At 41.7% G+C, this 21,754-nt stretch overlaps 1 protein-coding gene across 3 annotated transcripts in view; it reads left to right on the top strand.

The window, feature by feature from the left end:
• Positions 1-19,763, top strand: part of tafa5a (TAFA chemokine like family member 5a) — a 67,521-nt gene extending 47,758 nt beyond the window's left edge. Inside the window, exons 3-5 of one of the 3 annotated variants that reach the window (XR_009930481.1) lie at positions 8,653-8,780; positions 14,746-14,883; positions 16,735-19,762. Coding sequence is in view for 1 of the 3 variants with exons in the window: in XM_062461877.1 (XP_062317861.1) it covers positions 8,653-8,780; positions 16,735-16,743 (137 nt within the window). In the remaining 2 variants the exon portion in view is untranslated. Of the gene's footprint in view, positions 1-8,652; positions 8,781-14,745; positions 14,884-16,734 lie in introns of all 3 variants that reach the window. The other 2 variants (XR_009930482.1, XM_062461877.1) reach the window with 2 other exon arrangements.
• The last annotated feature ends 1,991 nt before the right edge of the window (positions 19,764-21,754 follow it).

Raw genomic sequence — 21,754 nt, forward strand, 5'->3', positions numbered from 1 at the left:
TTATCTGAAGTCTGTAAGAGTTTCACAACAGCCCCCTGAAGGGGGGAGGAGGTGCAAACAGTAATGCGACTTTTTACACCTGAATCTTATGATCCCTCGATGTTGCATCCGGCAAGATGGACCCTGAGCCAAAGAGCCTAGACCCCCCCCCCCCCCCCCCCAAAAAAAGTCCATGACACACAAGTGTAGTTAACTTCTAAGAGATATGATACATAACAAAAGGCTTTTTTGAGAACCATTCAATACTGCTGGATATATGGTAGGGAACTGAGAGTGTGTTTGAGAAGCTAGTGAGGAAACTCAGGTTTCACTCAGGTTTCTGCAGCTGGTGTACTACCTTTTAGTCTCCAAAGACTATGATGACTCTTAAAAGTCTCTGTGTTCAGTAACGTTTGAAAATGACTGAGAAGGCTGTATAATCTCTGGTCAGTCATTTTTTCATGTGACCCAGCCATGTACCACAGATTATACATGTGTACCACATCTGTCTCCAGAAGCACCAGGGCCATCTCCTTGAGATGTTCGGTAGCTTTGAGTCCAACATTTTTTTCAACTGTTCAGATCCGCAGTTAATATACAGCTTCCCAATAACACAAGTTTATATTCAATCTCAGGCAAAGCGGATCTCAAGATGTCCTTTGAGTATTCTGAGACTGTTGCTAGCAGCTAACGTTGTTTAGAATCGATTGAGCAAGGCCCCCAGATTGAGACAGCACAGTGTTTAGGGGAGGGACAGAGTTCAGCGTCAAGCAGACTTGACTCCATTTAGCTTCTTCAAAGCCAGCAGTGTTACTGCTGTAACCTTTGGTATTGATTGGAACTGATTTGTTTAAAATGTCAAGTACAACACCCGGGCAGTAAGCACCCACATATGTTAGTATTCCCCGAGCTGTGAACTCCACAGTGAAACTGATGGTTAGCCACATTTGCTGATTCTCATGCATTTCGACTTCAGCACAACTGTCATTGTTATACTTATTTAAATGTTTGTATTGTATTTTTTTTTTTTTACTGCAAATGAATGGAAAACTTGTCAAAGTCAAAGGCCATCCCAGGGGGCTGAACAATAATGCAAAATGTGCTCATTTTGACTCTCGGAGACACTCCCAGCGGGCAATAACAATCCCACAAAGTATATTCAGAGACTGAAACATGCCCTGCAAACACCGGTGCAAGGTTGTGTGGCGCTTAGCCAAAGTATTTCAAGGGAGTCAGGTGGCTGAGCGGTGAGGGAATCGGGCTAGTAATCCGAAGGTTGCCAGTTCGATTCCCGGTCATGAAAACTGACGTTGTGTCCTTGGGCAAGGCACTTCACCCTACTTGCCTCGGGGGAATGTCCCTGTACTTACTGTAAGTCGCTCTGGATAAGAGCGTCTGCTAAATGACTAAATGTAAATGTAAGTATTTATCAAAATATATAAATAATTTCTCCACAGCAACGCAAGGCCCACTCTCATTTATCGTCTCAATAAATCCTGTCAGCAGGTCTTGGCTGCGGTCATCAGTCAGTAGCCCGTCTTAACTGGGTCAAGACCATCAAGGCTCAGGAGACTGCCTTTACCTCTCTCTGTCAGTGAAAGTGTTAGAACCGGGGGTTGAACCAGGGGTAGAACCAAAGGGTAGAACCCAGCTGGGATGAGGCCACTCAGTCAAGCAGGCTCATTTTATAGGGACCTGCTGAATACGCAATGATGAAGACGGCTTAGTGTTGTAATACAGTTCATTTTAAGCTGATGCCAACCTGCTGTAAGATTGATTGCATGGTAAGAGTTGCTGTTGCTTTATACAATACAATGTAACCAGTCCAAAAAGGTCCATAATGTAACCCATAATCCATATTTTTTGCATCATAAAAAAAAGAAAAGTTCTGTGCGGTTTGTGTAAAAATAAAAACTGCCTGCTCAGGAAGGAATGTATAGTGTGGGCCTCTGAGTCACCATTCCAGTAGGGATTTACATGTTCCGGGCATGGCACCGTAGCCTCTGGGGGTCAGTTAGGTATTCTTAGATTGTGGGTTAGCTCCACAGCCTTAGTATTGGCTGAACAGCTGTTTAGTGAACATGCTTGCATTGAGAATTAAAACGGTTCTCCCCTACATTTGAGATATTTTATTGGAGACTCAAATAAGTATAGATCCCTCGAGGTTACAGTTAATGGTGTATGCACTTTTTGTGGAGTCAGATATTATTGTATTATTGCGTTGATTCCTGCCATCATATCAAACCGTCCTCCAGTCGGGGAAGAGTGTCCTCAGTCTTACATATTACTTGAATGTTTTTATTGGGTTTCCATCTTGAATGATTTCCTTGGGTTTCCATCTACAGCTATTCTGAAACACCCGTTCATTGGATTTATTAGTTCATGTTTAATTATGTTTTATTTATTTATTTAGAAATATTGTGTAATCCTAATTAGTTAGGCCTTTGTTTTTCACCTGTGATTGTATGAATGGTTGATAGAGGTTGCCAGGTGCTTCTGATTGCAGTTGTATCCCATGAAAAGATCTAACCAATGAATGATTGGTCGGGGCTTACAAAACTTCCTGTGCCCAACTAACAAGAGAAGGGCCTCCTAGATGTGTTCACATTGCTGTTTAGAGAAACACCTCAGCCAGACGGCACACCAGGAATCCCATTGAGAGGAGTGCATCTCGAATCAATAATGCGTGTCTATAAGCAGCGATATGCCGTGAAAGCTGGCGCTTTCAAATGTCGCTGGGTGGCTTCTGATAACACCCAATTCGAAGCACCGGCAAAAAGACACGCGGCTGAATTAATGAAAGTGTTATCAGGGGAAGCGTGTGGCGTCCGCACTTAGGGAAGGTGTCCTGGGATGATGGAGGATAGAGACGTAGCATCAGACGTTCCCGGGGAATTAGATTAAGGGGAGATGCCTCTCCACAAGAGACCACAAAGAAAAATGTCCCGTCCGCTGTCGGATTCAATACACCATCCGCCAGGAAGTAACAAGACAAAACAGGCCCTATGCATTGGACCTGTGATTACATCGCGGGAGGAAGACAGTTGGTGGCTGTGGTCCCTGCTTCCCTATCCCACCAGCCATTTTGTTCTTTGACATGTTTCATTATACCTTTGTCTTTTATAATACGCTCCTCATGCAACCTCTGGAAAAATGTGGAGGCCATGCGGCGACGGCACAAAGGAGTCTTTTGTGTATGTTCCACTGAAATGCATATATATATATATATATATATATATTTCCAATTGGCTCATTATGAAGGGAAATGGATACAAAGGCTGGCTTTATTGCGCTCCCCTGCTGAAAGCTTCAGGTACTCTGGGTTCTAGAGACTCCCTGTGCCGGTTCTCTCCCCCGATTCTTGATGCGTCTCTCTCCTGCTTGTTTGCGGGCTTTTGGCTGGCAGGTCCAGGCGGAGTACAGGCCTTTGATGTATCGATTTGGAGAAACGTGTCACCAGGAACAGCTGCTTTCCTCTCGCGCAGTCTGCGTCGCAGACGAGTGACAGCCTTTCGAAGCCGCCGAGATAGCGGCCGCCTCATTAGAGGTGGGAGTCGCCAAGCCGTCGACTTTGTAGCCATGACAGTTAATAGGAGGGCTTGAAGTTATTCTGTTTTTGTTTCCCTAAAGCCCATTCTCATTTATTTGTTCTCGCTAAGACTCCAAAGAGTACAGCAGACGGCTTAAAAGACAGCGTAGGAATTTCAAATACTTGTCAAAGTGAGTGGATACACCATTAGCCTGGTCATTAAGTTTGATGTCTCACACGGTTGTGAAGTAGCTTAATTCTAACTATACTGTTGAGTCATTTGAGTTGCGTAAAGTCGCTGTTGAGTCGTGGTCTAAAACATTGACTTCTTGGAGTTTATTAGTACTCCTAAGGCTGTAGCATGATTGCCAACTGTATTTTTGTACTGGGAGGCTGGGGAGAGAGATGACATGCATCATGGGTAGGAACGACAACAGTGAGCCCCCGTAGTCAAACATTCAGCATTGAAGGGAGACAGCAACACCTCACTTGGTGGCCATTCATCGCGATTAGACCCACCAGACGAGTGGAATAATCAAATTAAAAACATGTCCGCTTACAACTAATTAGGTAGAAGGGCTTTCTCCACCCTGATCATGTGTCGCATCATGCTGAATGGGTCTTTTCGTTTTCCACAAAAAGCTAAGGGGGAAAGCTAAATGGCTCGCACCAGTGGGTAGATGAAGAGAGCATTGAAGAGAACATTGTTAATTGGGCGAGTGACGGGGCACGGAGGCAGAAAAGCACGGATCCACGTCTACAGTGGCACTTTCCAGGCTCCGTCCCTCAGCAATTTGTTTATTGCGTCAACAAGCTTTCGCATTTCGACCCATCATTTGAAAGCATCCGAAAGGACTGTTGACATGATATCCGTGCAAGAGACAGACCATCAGAGAGATTCTTTACATGTCAACAATACATGCTACGCGACCAGTTTTTTTTTTATGATATGCAATATTGAACAGTCAAGTAATGGCAAACAATTTGACGGGGCACTTTGAACTTATCCAATTGGCACTTAAACAACATCCTTTTCCTCAATGTTGCCACATGTGAGCCATACCGTCCACGCCACACAGGGAAAATACTCGGAAGTATTTAAAGAAAGAGAGCACAAGCTCATCAGTTTCCACTGGCGGTCTAAGTTTTGATCCATGTCACTTAAGTGGGAGTCAGGCCAGGGCTGTTTTAAATATGACCTCAATGACCCGGGGTGACGAGAGGCGTCGACATCCTCCCGAGCAACCCAAGCCGTGGTGTGAAATGCAGAAGCAGTGAATTAGCCTAAAAGGCTCTTTGAGTTGTCATTACTGCGAAGAGCTTAGCGCTGAATGCTAATGGTTTAGACTGAGAAGCCTGAGGCAGTGAATATGTTGCCTGTGTCATCCAGTGCTGCAGTTCCTCCTACACCAAAGATTCTACACACTGAGATGAAAGTAACCTATAGTATGTTAGTGTGCTATAAACACAGCAATATTTGTTTTCAGTGTTGGTCTAGAATAGATTAAAGTTATTATTGCCAGTCCTATTGCCTATTATCTGTAGCACATGTATTCTGAGAAAAAAAAAACACCCAGGGGTTCCTGCATGTCATTTATCTGTCAAACTATGTAATCTATGTTTTTAATGTACATTTATAATTTATAATGTACATTTGCAGCTTACTGGATATACTACACTGTCGTAGTAGGGCCTGAACTGGATTATGGTGTGTGCCGGGTGTGTTTGTGTGTGCACGATGCTTTGCGTGTGAGAATGTGTGTGTTTCTGTGTGTGTGTCTTGTGTATTCCCAGGCCTGTCCTTTCATAGATTAGCAGTGTGAAGACCGTCTATTGCCAGACCCCATGGCTTCACAGTGCGTTAAGAGAAATTTATCACCCGGGCTGGCCAGCTGTTGACACCAACGTGATATGCTATTTCGCAGACATACTGCCCCACCAGCGGATGTAATGATGTTATTTCTGTCTTATCTCCGCAAGATGAACTCTTCGCATGGCGCGCGCGCACACGCATACACACAAACATACCTACGCACACACACACACACACACAGAGTAAACACAAACACACACACAGTGCGCACCCACACAAACTTAGAGCTGTCACAAACACACGCACGCACACGCATCTGGAGGTATGCTCGATGCAGGTCACTCCTGCTCCAGCCCTGTTCTGTTTTATCATTATTATTTCATAACATTGATTTTAGTGGATCCCCAACTGCCCTGCTCCATCTGTTTTCATCTGCAGCCGTCACAGCCAATGGCATTATAATGAAATAGAAAACAATAGCGTGGCATGAGGATTACAACGTTATCTCAAGGTTGTGTGTGTGTGTGAGAGAGAGCGAGAGAGCGAGAGAGAGAGAGAGAGAGAGAGAGAGAGAGAGAGAGAGAGAGAGAGAGAGAGAGAGAGAGAGAGGTACTGGGTATGTATTTAACAATGATGGAGACCCCCCATACCCCCATCTGTCCCCCTTACTTCCTATCTGATAGTAAAGGGAGAGGATTTAATTAAGGACTATTTCTGAGGAGGAGAATGGTGTCCTGGTACACTGCACTGTTCAATAGAGAATTGGATTGATAATTGAGGCTAACAGGCTATCACAATCAAATTGCCAGTTTCCCAAATGCCAAGGGAGAACATATTGCCTTATTACACTGTCCCATAAAGAGTTTCATGTTCTTTATCTTCAACGGGTCTTGCTCTTTATCAAAAGCAGGTCTACCTCTCACATAATGTCATTTATGCATACATTCCTTTGCATACAAGTTACAGTTTATTTTTTTTTACGTTATAAATGGTTGCTTGTCACTCCTTGTGACAGAACCAGATTTGTTGGACAAGTATGTGAACACACACAAGGCATTTGTTATCCACACGTTTCAAATGGGATATTGATTATTGTCAGAGTGGAAACAATACAGTTTCTAGTAAAGTCTGTTCCATTGGTAATGGTTTTCCTGTAAGAGACAACTTCTAGAAATGATGAAAATACTGTATTTGGTATTTCTTCCTACTGTAGGTAAGGGAGGGCAAGAAACAAATGTACACGTTTCAAAATCCTCGTCCTGTTTCTCCTTTCTGTTTCACTCAGATTGTTTCCTGAGTTTTCTATAACATTATTCAAACCATTATGTTTCTGTGTTTGCTGTTGGACCAACAATGCAATGATGTTTTTCCATTGTGGTCCCTCTGTTAAAGGATTTTTTTTAATCTCTTTGTTGCAGCGTGAAACTGTAGCAACTTAATTGAGTTTGTACAATTGATGTGAAGGTAATTGAGTGTTCTTCCTTGACATCACATTCTCAATGGACACAATAACATTGCCCTTGGCTTTCAGAATGTGCAGCGGTGAGCTTCTTCCTATTTCTCCATCCCTCGATGCTGTGAACGTACGTGCTTACCTTGCATAGATATTTCTGTGTTTGTTATTAGCTATTTTCCTCCTCAATTAGAATTTCCCTCTGGACCTAAATGTGCAACTCCAACTCCTCCCCAACTCTCCCTCTCTTTTTTCTCTCTCTCTCTCTTTCTCTCTCTCCCTCCCTCCTCTTTCTGTCTGTCCCTTTATTTCTCTCTTTTCATATTCTCTCCTCTTTTCTCTCTTTTTGCTCTCATCCTCCATCTTTCTCACCTCCCCCATATTCCACCCACCCCCCAGACTCACATACACAACACTCTCTACTTCTCTCTCATTCCCTCTCCTTCTGTCTCTCTAAGGGCCAATTGGGGTGCCACCATATGCAAATTCAAGTGTGTGAATGCCCTATTTCTTTATAAATAGACGTGTGTATGATTAAGTGTATAAACAGGTCTACTTCAAGGGGAGAGAGCTCTTTGCTGCACCAAAACGTTCAGTCTCATAACACAGATTGCGTTATTAGTCTCTGAGAGTCTTTGTGCCATTTTTTGTTGCTTTTGTTAACTGTTGCCCTTGCCGTGTATTGTTTGCAACCCCTTGGCTTGCTAGTTAATAAGTATGGGCTTAAGGGGCCTGTTGATAAGGCCAGAATAAACACTCTTTACCAAGTGGTATTGTGGTGGGAGACTGCAGTCTCCAGTGTTGGGTGGGCGACACACTCACAAGCAAGCACACATGCACATGCTAACATGGACACACACACAGCCTTTCACTCTGAACACACCGGGGCACTCCCAAATCATACAAGCGCACACACAAACATACCTTTCACTTCATTTCATCAAAGGGTAAGATTTGATAAGGTCAGGAGTCTTGCCTATCTTTCTCTCTCTCTCTCTCTCTCTCTCTCTCTCTCTCTCTCTCTCTCTCTCTCTCTCTCTCTCTCTCTCTCTCTCTCTCTCTCTCTCTCTCTCTCTCTCTCTCACACACACACACACACACACACACACACACACACACACAGTCGTCCGTGCGTAACCATGGGTTGATTCCCTCCAGTGGGCTTAGCATTATAAAAAGCTCTGAGCTCATATGGCGGAATATACAGCAGGCTTCGAACGATTCCTAAGCGCTAAAGTGTTGACTGCTGCTTGTCAACCTCAATGATCACAGCCTCTCATGCACAACATGGCTGTCCACGATCTATGCCCTTTTTCAGCTGCTAATCCTGTCAAAACTATCTCGCGATATCTCGTCACCGATGTGATGTTTTTGGGCTGGTCATTGGTGTGAATATTCAGTAGTACACAAAGTTGTCATAATTTGGCAAGAAGCTAACCTTCTGAATGGTTGCATGGCAACAATAAGCTTGGTTACCCAGGAACATCAGGAACATCTTCCCAGTATTGATACCACATTTTATACTGCTAACAGTCGTACACTGGATTTTTGGGAAATCACAGTCTTAAGAGTAGTTTGAAGCTTCTCCCAGTATACCCACAGCTAAGATTGATGTAAAGCACAATACATCCAGTGTTACTTCAAGGGGTAGCCTATAACCCTATCCAATATTTTGTGCTTTTATATATTACAATTTTGTTTAATCTTTTCAAGATTACTACAAAGTTGTACTGTACTGTAGGTTCCTTTGGAAGGAACGTTGAAATAATACAACCTAACCTTTCCCTTCCCTTCCCCTATCCCTTCCCCCCCCTCTCTCTCTCTCTCTCTCTCTCTCTCTCTCTCTCTCTCTCTCTCTCTCTCTCTCTCTCTCTCTAGCTCGCATCGTGAGGAGTAGACAGTGGTGTGAGATGATGCCTTGTTTGGAAGACGAGGGCTGTGACCTGTTGGTGAACCAGTCTGGTTGGACCTGCACACAGCCCGGGGGGCGAGTCAAGACCACCACGGTAAGCCAGAGCAGACCGTGTCAGGCCAGGCAGTCAGTCATCTGACATGAAACCGTGAAAAAGCTGTGAAGCATCAGTCATCTTAATCCAGTTTCTTCTTTTAGTTAAACGCTCCATTTAAAAATCCCCCCTTCCCCTTATTCTTTTGCCTGCATGTCTGGCGTTTCAACTGAGTAAAACGGTTCACGTGCCCACACGATGTGGTCGTTGTAGTCCCTGCTTTGCATAATTTTATAATTATAGACTTCCCGGGTACATCGCAGCATTCCTTTGTTGAGGTCTCTTGAGGCAGTAGGGAAATCAGAGCTTATGTGTCTTGATGAAATAATTGTCAACCATAAACACTTAAAGCAAGTCACTGTCGAGCAGTGCGATGAATATCATCTTAAACACTGATTAAAGCTTGTCTTTTCAATAGACCATCTCATAGTGGTAATTTGCATCAAGATCATTGACAGTCGTTGCTTGCTAACAAAAAAGTTGTTTTTATACCATACAGAGTTGTCCACATAGGACATATTTAGGTTACCCTCAAGGATAGTTTTTGATAACTTTTTGATCAGAGTTTTTCTTTGAAGTGGATCCTCAAAAGGCACTGATTAAATACAAAGACATTTGTCAACAAATCTACCTTCCTACCTAAAACTACCTTCAGTTACAAACATCCCAAAATGAACACAGCTCCAGTGACCAATAGAAGTGCAAGCATTGTCGATCTTTCATGATTGAATAACGTCTTGGTTAACAAGAGTAGAAAATAGCTCCAAGTCTATCTGCGTTCGGCATTACTAAGCATCCAGGTCCTTTGAGAAATCAACACCAAGACTCTGCACGAATGTACCTATTCTCAATTCCTATATTATTTCCACGCAGCCAACAATTCAACAGTTTCCTTTTCTGGAGTGTAGACGAGGCTGACGGGTATAGTCAAGCCTACCGCAGTCCTCAGTGCTACGGTTCGCAGGGGCCGAGACAGGAAGCTTGGTGGGCTGTCAGTCAAGCCTCTGAATAATGAAACCTGCCAACCTAGGAATCACTTTGAACGTCCAGCTATTTTTTAATGCATATAGAAATACCCCTCAGCTGAAGCGCCCCCTCCCTGCAGCAGTCGCTTCAAATAGGGACTTGTTTTGAAGACGGACAGCAGGCCAGGGAGCTGCTAACCTTATACATTCTTAGTCAAAGAGCCTACCTGGCAGCATGTGAAACCCCTTTGCTGCACATCCTCCATTTTGTGGTGCACTGTTTTAAGTTGTAGACATCTGGCACTGAAGCACTACTGAAGCTAAATCTTGAAAGGTAGACTCTGCAGTGTGACAAAAATCCTCTGCAGGATATTCATTGATGTGCTCATGTACACCAATGACACAGCGGCCAGTAAGTACAAGACAATTCTAATGTAAATGACATTTAACTAATAAACAGCAGGTCAAAGTGGTTTTTGAAAATGTAACAACATGCATATTTTTCTTTAGAGAAGGCTTTAGGAGGGATAAATGTTTAGTGACACCAAAACTGTGTACGGAGCCCAAAACATAAGCCCTGCTCTGGCTGACTACACAGAAACTCAAAACCTCACAGGTTGATATTGGAATACATTTGACTGCATAATTCAGGTCCCTTTGCCCTTAAGTACAAAGAACACATTGTTGTGTAAGGATTGTGCAAGACACTGTAACGTCGTGGGAAACATTATTATTCAAAGGTGTTGCCACCCCACAGAGGTGTGATGAGCTCACATTTAATAACTTTATTATCTTGTTTGAAAAAACAAGTCTAGTGTACTTTCAATTATAGGTTCATCTTTGATATGACTAAATGAAACTAAACTAAACATCATGGCCGTTCTGACCGTATTTATTCATATTATTAGTTAACCACAATTCTGCAGCTCATTAAAACGAGTGTCTTAATGTACAGTTGAACTAATTTGTAGAAGAGACAGGCACAGTAGTATAGCAATGACATTTTTATTCTGGTACTGTACATGCTTCTGGCACAGAATGAAGAGGATCATTGATTTCTCATAAGTGAAAATTGTAGAAGTTACAGAAATAAAATGCTTTAAAATAAATTATTACAATAAAGCAAACTAATAGAGATCTTGCTTTGTAAGTAGTGTACAACCTATGAAAGCCAAATATGAGAAGTAGTACTACATCTGTCATAAAAGTTTTACTCTACTTTTATTAGAGCCATAAAAATCCATGTAACAACTGCAGTATATTTTAAAGGCACTCTGACAATGCATAAAGTGCATTTAAGCAGATACTATGTCAATCAAAATATTCTTGATACTCTAAGCTTCACTGAAGCTCAGTGAGTAATGTGTTTTCACATTTCCAAACATTCACTATAGTGAGCTTTACAAGCTCCCATGCACAAACCACAAATTCCATGAATATTTCCTGTATTTCCATGTTTTTCTTGACCTGAGATTTAATGAACATGAGCCTCCTTTCCTTGCAAACACAGATTTGTTGCGTCTCTGTACATCCACTCCTCCCTCTCTCCAGGCTCTCCTCCATCCTATTGAATTTACCTTGCAGCGCTGCAATCATATACCCTGTCATTCATTTGCTGTGTATCATGTCCAGACAGGGCTCCTTCAAACTAAATTCTTACCCCTCGCTGCTCACATGTAAGGTTTTGCCCTGGGCAGCCAGTGAAAAAATATGAAATTGCTTCAAGCATTCTTTTTTTTCTCCTGGCAAATTAAACAATGGGAGTGGCACTCTGCATGCTGTTACCATTTTTAAAGAATAGTTGAAGAGTGATTGGTGAGGGGCAGGGGAGGAATAACAAAGCATGGAAGAGAGAGATGGAAGGAGACAGAGAGGTAGACCAATAACAATCATCTTGGGATGCCTGCTGACATTTCTGATTTCAGTTTGATAGACTAACAATGACAGTGGTTGCTGCATGTAGTGCTGCAACGGTTATGATGCAGCACTCTGCCCAATTCTGACTTGTCTGAAGTTTTTAAGATATTTCTTTGCCCCAGGCTTTGCTGTTGTACACACCGATGAGGAGTAGAGGGGAATCATATCCCATAACACAGCACTCCATAAATTTGAAGATGGAAAGAATAAGAATATATTGGTTTTTTATACATTGTAAAATGAAGAGGAAACCATCTCCAGACTTTTATATATTTGCCAATTTACTATCTGTGGTATTCACTGAAAATATAGCTCATCTAGTTCTGCTCACAAAACAAATTCCTTTATTATTTATCAAAAAGTAATTATGTTCTCACACGGGCAAAACATCTCCTCATGTTTTCCAATTAATTCAAGCACAAGCATTTATTAAAAAATGACAGATAACAACAAACGTTATATTTATACCCCAAGAATCAACCATTGTAGGCTAATCTTACCAGTCACATTCATTCTAGATTTTGACCACGTTTTGACTGAGAGCAGGAATGCAGTGAAGGATGATAATTTTGTGATAAAACTCAACGGCTATTACCTCTCTTTCTCTCTCTGTCCCTGTCTCTCTCTATCTCACTCTCTCCCTCTCTCTCTCTCTCGCTCTCTCTCTGCTATGTATGCCATTTCACACTATAAACATGGTACTTCAAATGCAGTCTTAATTTAATAAACATACTATTTGCCTTGTAATGCCTATTCAATTGACAAAACTGTTTACATGCGTAAACATCATAGCTAAGACTATGCCAGGGTTCCAAGGGGCCTTCAAAATCTTGGAAAGTCTGTGACATCTAGAAAGGTCAAATAAGGCCTGGAAGGTTTTGAAAATGGGACATGAACCTTGAAAGTACTTCATTATATTTACGCATTATATTTGCACATGATATTTACACAGTATTTTATCTAGAAGTTATTGTTTTAAGGTTGTTTTACGGTTTTATAAGCTGAAAGTCATCAAATTAATCTCAAATGCATGAAGCTCCATTGTCAGTGAATGTGTCTACCTTCTACATAGCATCTGATGGGATGTGGTATGAGGCACTTCGCCAGATTACATGCAACAAACCACGACTGCAGTCTTCAAGAAAAAACACCAGAAAAAACACCAAATTGAAATTCATTGAGTTTCTTGCAGTACAGTATGACATTTCCACATGGAGTCTGACTATACCGCTAATTACAAGTTGGTTGTTGTCAGTAAAAAGCCTATCGCTGACAACCATATAGCTGACAGGCTACTCTGCCCTTCAGATAGTAACAGTATATAAAAACCCTCAGGCCCACAAGTGATGTGGCAGACTGTGAATGACTAACATCAGTGGTGGATAGGGAAGAAAGGGGCCGGTTGTAATCAGTCTGATTTGGCAGCAAGCATGGACTCCGGGTAGGTCCACAGCAGAAAGAGCCAAAGAGGTGATCGGTTCATTCAGATGCACTGTCAGGAGCCTAACCATCTCCTGCTCTTTAGCTGACCTTCTCAAACAGGGCACAACGGAGATGGAAATAAGTGTGTGTGTGTGTGTTTGCTTGATGCGTTTTGGGGGAGTACATGATCAATTGTATCATAAACAAATGTAGGCTTGTTTAGTGTATAGCGTATATTTTTTCTATAGAATGCTTTTACAAAATAATGAATTTGCATGTTGCACCCCGTCCTTGTGTTGGCTTATGAGAATGGCTGTGTGTGTTTGGGTCCAGTGAAAGTATCTGTCCACTCAGTTTATTTCTGTCCACTCAGAATGCCTGTGTGTGTGTTTGTTTGTTTGTGTCTAGTCAAGTGTCACTTCCGGTTGAGAATGCACGAGTGGACAGCACAGATGTACATGCTGTGTGACAGGAAGACTTGGCTGCTGCACCATCTCTAATTGATCCCATTGGGTCACGAGGCTCAAACTGAACCAATCAAAATGCAGGTTTAACACCATCGCAATGGTGAAGACAGCTGCTTGTCTAATGCCAACAAAAGTCAGTGTACAATACCCCCCCCCCCCCCCCCCTGTGTTGTAACTTGAGTACAAACGATTATTTTGACAATAATAATAATTTTGTCAATATGTATATTTGAGGCTTAAGTAGTTCAAAACTGGTTGTTTTCATACAAGCATATCCCACTCATTGATTAGCATCTGTCGATGGTTCATTATTCAGCTGTATCTGGTTTGTGTGGGGGATTTGCAATCCGCTACCCCTCACTTCCACAGACTGGAAGGTTGTGGTTTCTTCTCCATAAGATATCTCAGGTAGAAATGTGCTTACTTCATGTGTCAGACCCCACTCCGAGGACTGCTCAGCTCCATCCCCTGGGACCAGGACTGGTTCACAGTCACGAGGCTCAGATCCACTGACATACATGGGTCTGATCAACACTCTGCTTTGCTTAACACCTCTTTTATATACCATGTATTCTCTAAAACCGTACCCTTTGGAATTGGCTGTGTTTATCAGTGTGTGTCATCTGACGGGGTTCAGCTGGTAATATTTGAATCATGACGCAGGGCTGCAGCGTTTCGTCTCCTTGGTCTGTTTGATGAAGGTCTTTTGTATTATTTTGTCATTCCATGTGGCTATGCTTTGTGTGTTTTTGCTAACTATTCTGTATACTTTCAGCTTCACCCCACACTTCTGCTTCACCATTCTTCACCCAAGTGATGTTACTATGCTAAGATATCTGTGCAAATACATGTGTTTTACTGTAGACACATGAAAATATCCTAATATGTACTTGAAACTTTCAATCAAAAATCTAAAGTTGCCAAGGTGTTTTCAGTGCCTACTATATATATTCTTCTTCAGCTACAGAAAACAACTTCCAAATTAATGCACATTTCTATTTTATTTCACTCAGACAAAAAGTCTGATTAATTGAATTCAAATGTTTGTTTCCAGAATGCCAAAAGAAAAGAGAGTTGTTTTTCCTCTCCAAAGTGAATTGGATACCTTGTTTGATTGAGTAAGAGCCAAGATGCAGTTCTTCCCTCTACACGTGTGTCAGAACCAAATGCAAAATACCTTCCCTGTGATTTCAGGCCCTATGACGGCACATACACAAACAAGACAGAAGTCACTCCCAGCCAGACAGACAGCAAAAGTCAACCACTTTTCAAGGACAGACATGTGAAAAACAACAAACTGCAGACCCTGGCAGGCTAGTGCCACACAGCAAGGTACAAATGAATTCTGTTTCCAACCGCAATGTCATATGCATGATTACTCCTTTGTGATGGCAAATTACATCCTTGTTTTCTCATCCATAATGATGTAACACCATCTGATGAAATGAAAGTGTTCAGAAATGGAAGCTGAATTCAAAATTATCAGCCTGGGACTTGACATAGTGATGGGCTTTTTCAATGGGAATGTATGCCTGATAGCTGGAAAGTTGAAACATATAATTGCACTGGATTCATAGTCAAGCATTACGGAAAGTAAAAATGTAAGGAAAACCTGAAGCTTAAATGTTTTATGTTTTCTTCAGAGGAGTGGACCAACTCTATTACCATCCAGGGTGAATTTTCCCTCTCTGACTGTTCCTTCTCCTATACTCTATTCCTAATACACTTGCACCAGACAGATATGAATAATTCAAGGTAAAACCGCCCCAAAGGTGCTCTTGTTCCAAAGTCTTCACCTGGAAGAAATTACAAAAGCCCCTTTAAGGGCCAAAAATATTATTTTCTGCCCATGTTCTCTGTTTTCACGCTGATTTGTTTTCCTACAACCCGAGTGCTGTCCCTTAAGAGCAAATGCAAAGTCAGGGCGATTGCAATACGAGCTAAGCTGACTTTCAGTCTAGCTACAGTGAAAAAGACAGTAGTGTACATGAATACCTAGAAATTATTATTTTAGATATTTTTGGGGAATCCATTCCCTTCCCCTCGAGACAATACCGGTGTCTCAGTGTGATCCAGCATTCTGACAAGAGTTGCTTCCATTTATTTCTTACACTGAACTCCATAAGGGGATTTAGAGAAGACTCATTTCGACAGTAATTTCGCTTTTCCGTCGACATGTTCGACTCGCCAGAGGGCAGCACTGACCCCACAGTTATGCTGGGTTCATTAAGGGCCGTGACAAATTACAGCCAAGAAGCATTCAGAAAGAGATCACATTCCATTAAAAAGATACGGAGGCGATGGTCACACGCTTTAACCTCAGTAATATCAGGTCATCGTAGGACTTCATACGACCACAGCAGAGACGGTATCCAATTGAATTAAGGCTCATTTCAGACACTGCAGTCTGCCTCCCGGCATTGCATTTCTCAATTCATTTACATATTCGCATGTCTAATATGACACTTCAACCTGAGCAACAGCTTGCAGTCATTAGAGAAGGTTCGTTAAGGGAAATGAGCGTCACACCTTCGTAGAGTAAGGAACATACAACTGGTGTGATCCAATTAGGGAAAAAACTGTAAAATTTGCCACGAATGAAGGTACCAAGTTCCCACCTACAAGGTTGTGTTCTTAGTTACTATATTTAAGTTGGTAGGAAAAAGTTTGTGTCAAAACTTCAAAATCTTACATTGCCAGGTCACGTGCAAGGAACAGCTATATATATAACAGATAAAAGACTTTGTATTCTGCTCCAACCGTTCAGTCACCTGACACAGTGTAAGAGCATCACAGATAAAACACAGTAGCCTAAAGTTAGGGGCTCGCCATGCCAACCTTAGGACTGCCTCCCCCATAAAAAGCTGAGGCTCTCACATCTGCAGTAGAATGGAACCTACAGGGGCTGTTATGGATTCGCCTCCAATTCCATTCTCAAACCCCCTAATGTCTGTGTTGTATTTCCTATTGATCCCCTCACTCCCTCTCTCCCTCCTCCGTCTCCTCCTCTCCCTCCCTGTCCTTTCTTCTTCTCCTACCCTCCCCCTCCCCTACTCCTCTCCCCCCTCTTCCTGTCCATCCTCCTCCTCTCCCTCCCCCACTATCATTTCTCCTCCTCTCCCCCCTCCGCCACCCCTTCCCTCTCCTTCATCCTCCTCTTCCTCCTCCCTCTCCTCTCTCCAGGTCTCCTGACGATGGCAGGGGCAGACGCTCCCTGCGGAGTGGTTGGTGTGTGAGCCTCTTCCCATAGCCCCATCGTCCTTCGCTGTGTGGACCATCCGTCATCCAATCATCAGCCATTTGTCTGTTCTTCAAAACTGATGACGGAAGCGAGGGGGGGTGGACGCAACCCTTTTTTGTGCCACGTTGAACCTTTTGTTGATAAGGAGCCTGAACTTCTAACACCTGGAATGTGAGATATTCGTGGAAAGAACACATGGGACTCTGCAATTCTAGGTTCCACTGAACGTAACTTTTTTCCGTTTTGTTGTTGTTGTTTTTTTTGCTGAATTTGGAAATACCGAATGGGGTCATGAGGGAGATTCTTGGAACTAACCTAGACCTGGGACCACCTGGGATGATGCGAAAGACATGGAATGATAAATGCTTTTGGAGTTTATGCTTGACAAACGTTCTATAGTGTTCTTGCAGACCAAAGATAGAAATTGTGACGCTGGCTATATTCTAGAGGAGTTAATGGAGATGGTGAAGAGGGGATAGGGGACTTTTGCAAGTGGACCCAAGTCTTGCATCCCCATGGGCCTCCAATACAGACGCTAATGTACACTTAGGGATGAACAGTAGGACTTGTTGCATTCAATATAAATTGTATACAAACAACAAAAAACAACAAAAAAAACTGTCTTAACAAAGACAAACTTTTCGAATTAAACTTGAGTCCAAGGATAATGTGTAACTCGTTGACGACGTTTCTGTTGGGACAACTAAACTGTACTTGTTTACTCACTGCTAAATTTTGAACATGCATTTAATCCGAGTTACATTTTCAATCGCTATATTTGGACAATTTGCAGTCAGCATGGCTGGTTATAGTGAAACAAGCAAATCATTTCTCACCAAGAAAGAAGAGGAGGGAGTGAGGGGAAAGAAAACCTGTTAGGATTTCATATATGTCATATCTGTTCGGAGGAAACAAACATTAAATGTATTTTCAAAAGCCTAAAGTTATATATTTAACAGTTTTATATGTTGTATCTTTGTAGAGAACCTTATTTAACACTGAAGATGTGGTCACTTTGCCAATCATAAACTGTGGGTACACAGTGAGCTATATCCTTAAGCTGCTTGTCTGTCTTGTTCATTTGAACAAAGTCAAGTGGCTCTGCCTTTTGAAGCTAATCGGTTATTTTTACAACATGAAATTATGTATTATTTAACATGAAATGAAGAGTAAAGTACTAGAGACTAATTAAAGTGATGAAAACATAACAAGATCCCACTATTGACCTAAACTATACCTCTTTCACACCAGTAGCCAGGGTCTTATGCCGAAAATTTGAATTGAGTGTAACCCGTTTCAGACCCATACATGCATAACGATGCGACATGAATAGTTGTCACAGAAAAAAAAGAAGAAGAAAAAAAAACAGTTGATCACATAATTACAGCTGCTGGTTTTTACTCCACTAAATCTGTTGAGAAAATCTGTTGGCTTTGTGATTCTGCCATATCTTCATTTTCACTTTTGCATTTTGTGGCATCTGTGGTAACCATTGAGAAGTTAATGGCACTCGCTTTCATCAACAAAAGTCTCAGAAAGGACATTTCGGCATTGTGTGATGGCTGTTAACATGGCATAAACAAGATACTGAGCCTTGAATGGGTTAAGTCCAGCTTCTGACCCATGTCACCTACACGTATCACTGAAAAGAACTTGAGTTGCCCAGACCAGTGATTCTGCCATGTTTCACTATTGTGATTAGGTTGGTGTGAAAGTGGTATGTAATGTTAGGGGAAACTTGATAGGAAAAAATAAATAAACTGAATCTGCACTGGGACCCCAATAGTGTTTATGATAATATGCAAATGTGATACCTGGAAATTACATTGTATTTCAAACAATGAGTATCCCTATAATCTACCAAAAGAAATGTGCAAGTTGCTTAACAGGTGCAAACATAGTGGAGCTATTATGTCATAGCATCAGAATATTCCTTTTTTGAAGTTACCTGTTTTCAGAATGTGCAGATATTTGGATATCTGTAATATGTGTATAAACAGCACATGTAAGAGATACTAAGAACATGACCACTGTCTGTAGTTTCATGATTTTCTCTTGGAATCTTGAAACGTGTTGTTAGATTAAATCTTTGAAACCTCATGCGCTTATCTATAAATCAGTAGCCATGGTTTTCTAGGATTATGCTTCTCCTACAGTATAATGATTACAGAGGTATGAACTGTAAATATGTTGTGGATGTAACTGCTTTCACAGGATGAGTGCTATAGGATATCTTAAGCCCTGAAAGAAATGCTTCAGTTTGATCACCCAAATATAGCATTCTATACCGTCAGGAATAAATTATACTTTTTCTTCAGTTCTCTTTAAAGTCCATAAAATGATGATTATGCCACACCAAAGGGAGAGGAAAAAAGGCTCAAAGAATATTTTCCATTTGATATTGTGAATACATTACTTTAAGAGATTGATTTGAAATAACTACGAATACAGAGCAGTCAGAATGTAGGACTATGGTCTCGGAGGCTGCAGTTCTCTTGAATGATCCTATTTTATTTATTAACTTTAATCTGTCCTAGTTTTCACACTACATCACTATTAACCCATTTTAGCTGAGAGGGAAATTAAGCATACATATGAACAAAACGAACTATGTTTGCTTTAATGAGAAATGACCGATTAAGATGAAGACAGAAAAAGTGTCCAGAGTGGCAGTTTATTAAAAAGAAAATCTACGTTTCTAATAATAAACCCCCGCTGCTAAAGGGTATATACTGTATATGGCACATGTCTGATACACTGCCACACAACAGCCAGGTGTGTGTGTGTTTACGTGTGTGTGTGTGTCTGTATTTGTTGGAAGGCAGAGCACTGTGAAACAAACAAAAAATACAGATTTTTTCTCCTTACACCCTCCAATCTGCCATTTTACCTTTGTTATTTTACTACACACAATGAGTCTCCTGACAAAAAAGCTTAGTAAACCATTAAATACACAATTGAGTTTGTTCAGATAAAGCTTATCTCCATTGCACAGTGGTTTCCCTTCTTCAGCATTTTACTCTTAATCTGATCCAGGTAAGTTTGATAAATGCAAATTATTTACAACTGATTTTCTCCTTGTGTTAGATTAATTTCAAATGGCTTCCCTTTGCCTGGTGGAGGTCAAAAGCATTACATCTTCAAACTTCAAAGATGTGAGAATGGTTTCCAGTCGTTGGATAGAGTGGACATTCGTTTTCTTTGTCAAATCCCTGTTCAGCTAATGTACTCACTCTTGCATAAATACCGGCTACCAACAATCGATTGCTGAGCTTGTGTTTGCTCGTGAATTTCCTCGGGTCCAGGAAACAGAGAAAGGAGTGTCTCATCTAAGAATTGGTTTACATAACAGGCTCGCTATCAAGGTGCCTGACATATCTAATTCCCCTTGATTGAATTCCAATAATTATCTGGTATCCAGGAGGCAAATGTGTTAGATGTCATGCTTTGACATAATTTATTTTGGGTTCTAAAGAATTATGTGCGGTTTCCTCAAGCTATATAGTTTTCAGGTGGAGATTTGCCAGGATTTAGTTCATCATCACTGATGTTCTGAGGGGATATCAAGTAGGTCAGGTATAAATGGATTAATATTCATGAAATACGGTGCACACGGACTCTCATCATTCATTTATACTATGGATAATGACAGTATATCAATAAATATACTGTATAATCAATATGCAAATAAAGCACTGCTTATAAAGTAGGGCTTCAAATCTAGTAAGCCAATGGGTGTGAGCACATCAAGTCATGGTGTGATTCAGGTTCATCAATATGCATGTCTCCCTTCGACACAACGAACCTGAAACGGCTTGAGAGATGTATCTTCTATGTTTTGGACCACCGCTATCACAACGACCACATGACCAGCCTCGCAAGCTCGATCTCTCCCCTTGTCAGTTTCTCTTCCAACCATACCACTGGGTATGTCTGATAGCCACAGTGTACCGGTTTCTCGCAGGAAACTCCAGAGCCAGACGATCTCTCGTCCTCTGCTCATCCTCTTCGCCTCATCCTTGACGGACTCGGAGGAGATGTGCCTGTGTCAGCCAAGCGTCAGGGTCCATTTAACATCACTAACAGCCTGCATACATTAGTGCCTCCTGTTACACTGCCACTGCAGTGCCACTCCACCTCTGTTGTGCCCTGGGACGTACACTGGGTGTGTGTATGTGTTATTCTTCATGACTGCTAATACAGCTTCCCTCTCGTGAACTGTCATATCCATGAAGGTTCTGTAATTACTAGAATTTTAAACCCAAATAACATTGATGCATGGGGTCATGCATGGGGTCATGCATCACTTGGTTATAATAAAGCAATGATATTTACCTTTATTATAGAATAATATATTATATAGTTTTTGAAAGGTAAATTGTGCCTACTTCAAAAGTGGCACATTTCTATGGCTAGGCTGTCCAATGACACAATCTGAGATGAGCTCAGACAGAAAGGACATTAATATCACACAGTGTGGAAAGGTATGGGAAGTAAAATAATCAGTTTTTGCCTGCTTCTCTTCATTAAAATGCATTGCCAGTGCTGCCTCGCTCCAGGTCTTGAAGGAATGTTGTAACAAAGATCTTGCTGATTGTCTGGGCGCTGGCGAACAAATGAACACCACCTTGTCACCCAGGTTGGGAATGCAAACTGAACTTGGCGAAGGCCGAGTAGTCCATTAAAACCAACCAACTTCATTGACTTGATGCCATTAAAATGTTAGCAAAGTGTTGATCTGACAATTGCCCTCTTTTCCCCCTCTGTTAATCTCCACCAGAACACTTTTAAAATTCCAATGGCATCTGCCCCAGAAAAGAAGCTCTATAAGTCCATGCATACAGAAGCATGGGTAAGGATTCTGCTCCTAAGGATGGCTTCATGGTGGTTTTACATTTGTGTGGCTGTTAGAGGGGGGGGGGGAGTGGGACCAGAGAAGACAAAGACCATGAATTGTCGAGA

This window comes from Osmerus eperlanus, chromosome 5, assembly GCF_963692335.1.
Source record: "Osmerus eperlanus chromosome 5, fOsmEpe2.1, whole genome shotgun sequence".
In the NCBI taxonomy this organism is placed as follows: Eukaryota; Metazoa; Chordata; class Actinopteri; order Osmeriformes; family Osmeridae; genus Osmerus; species Osmerus eperlanus.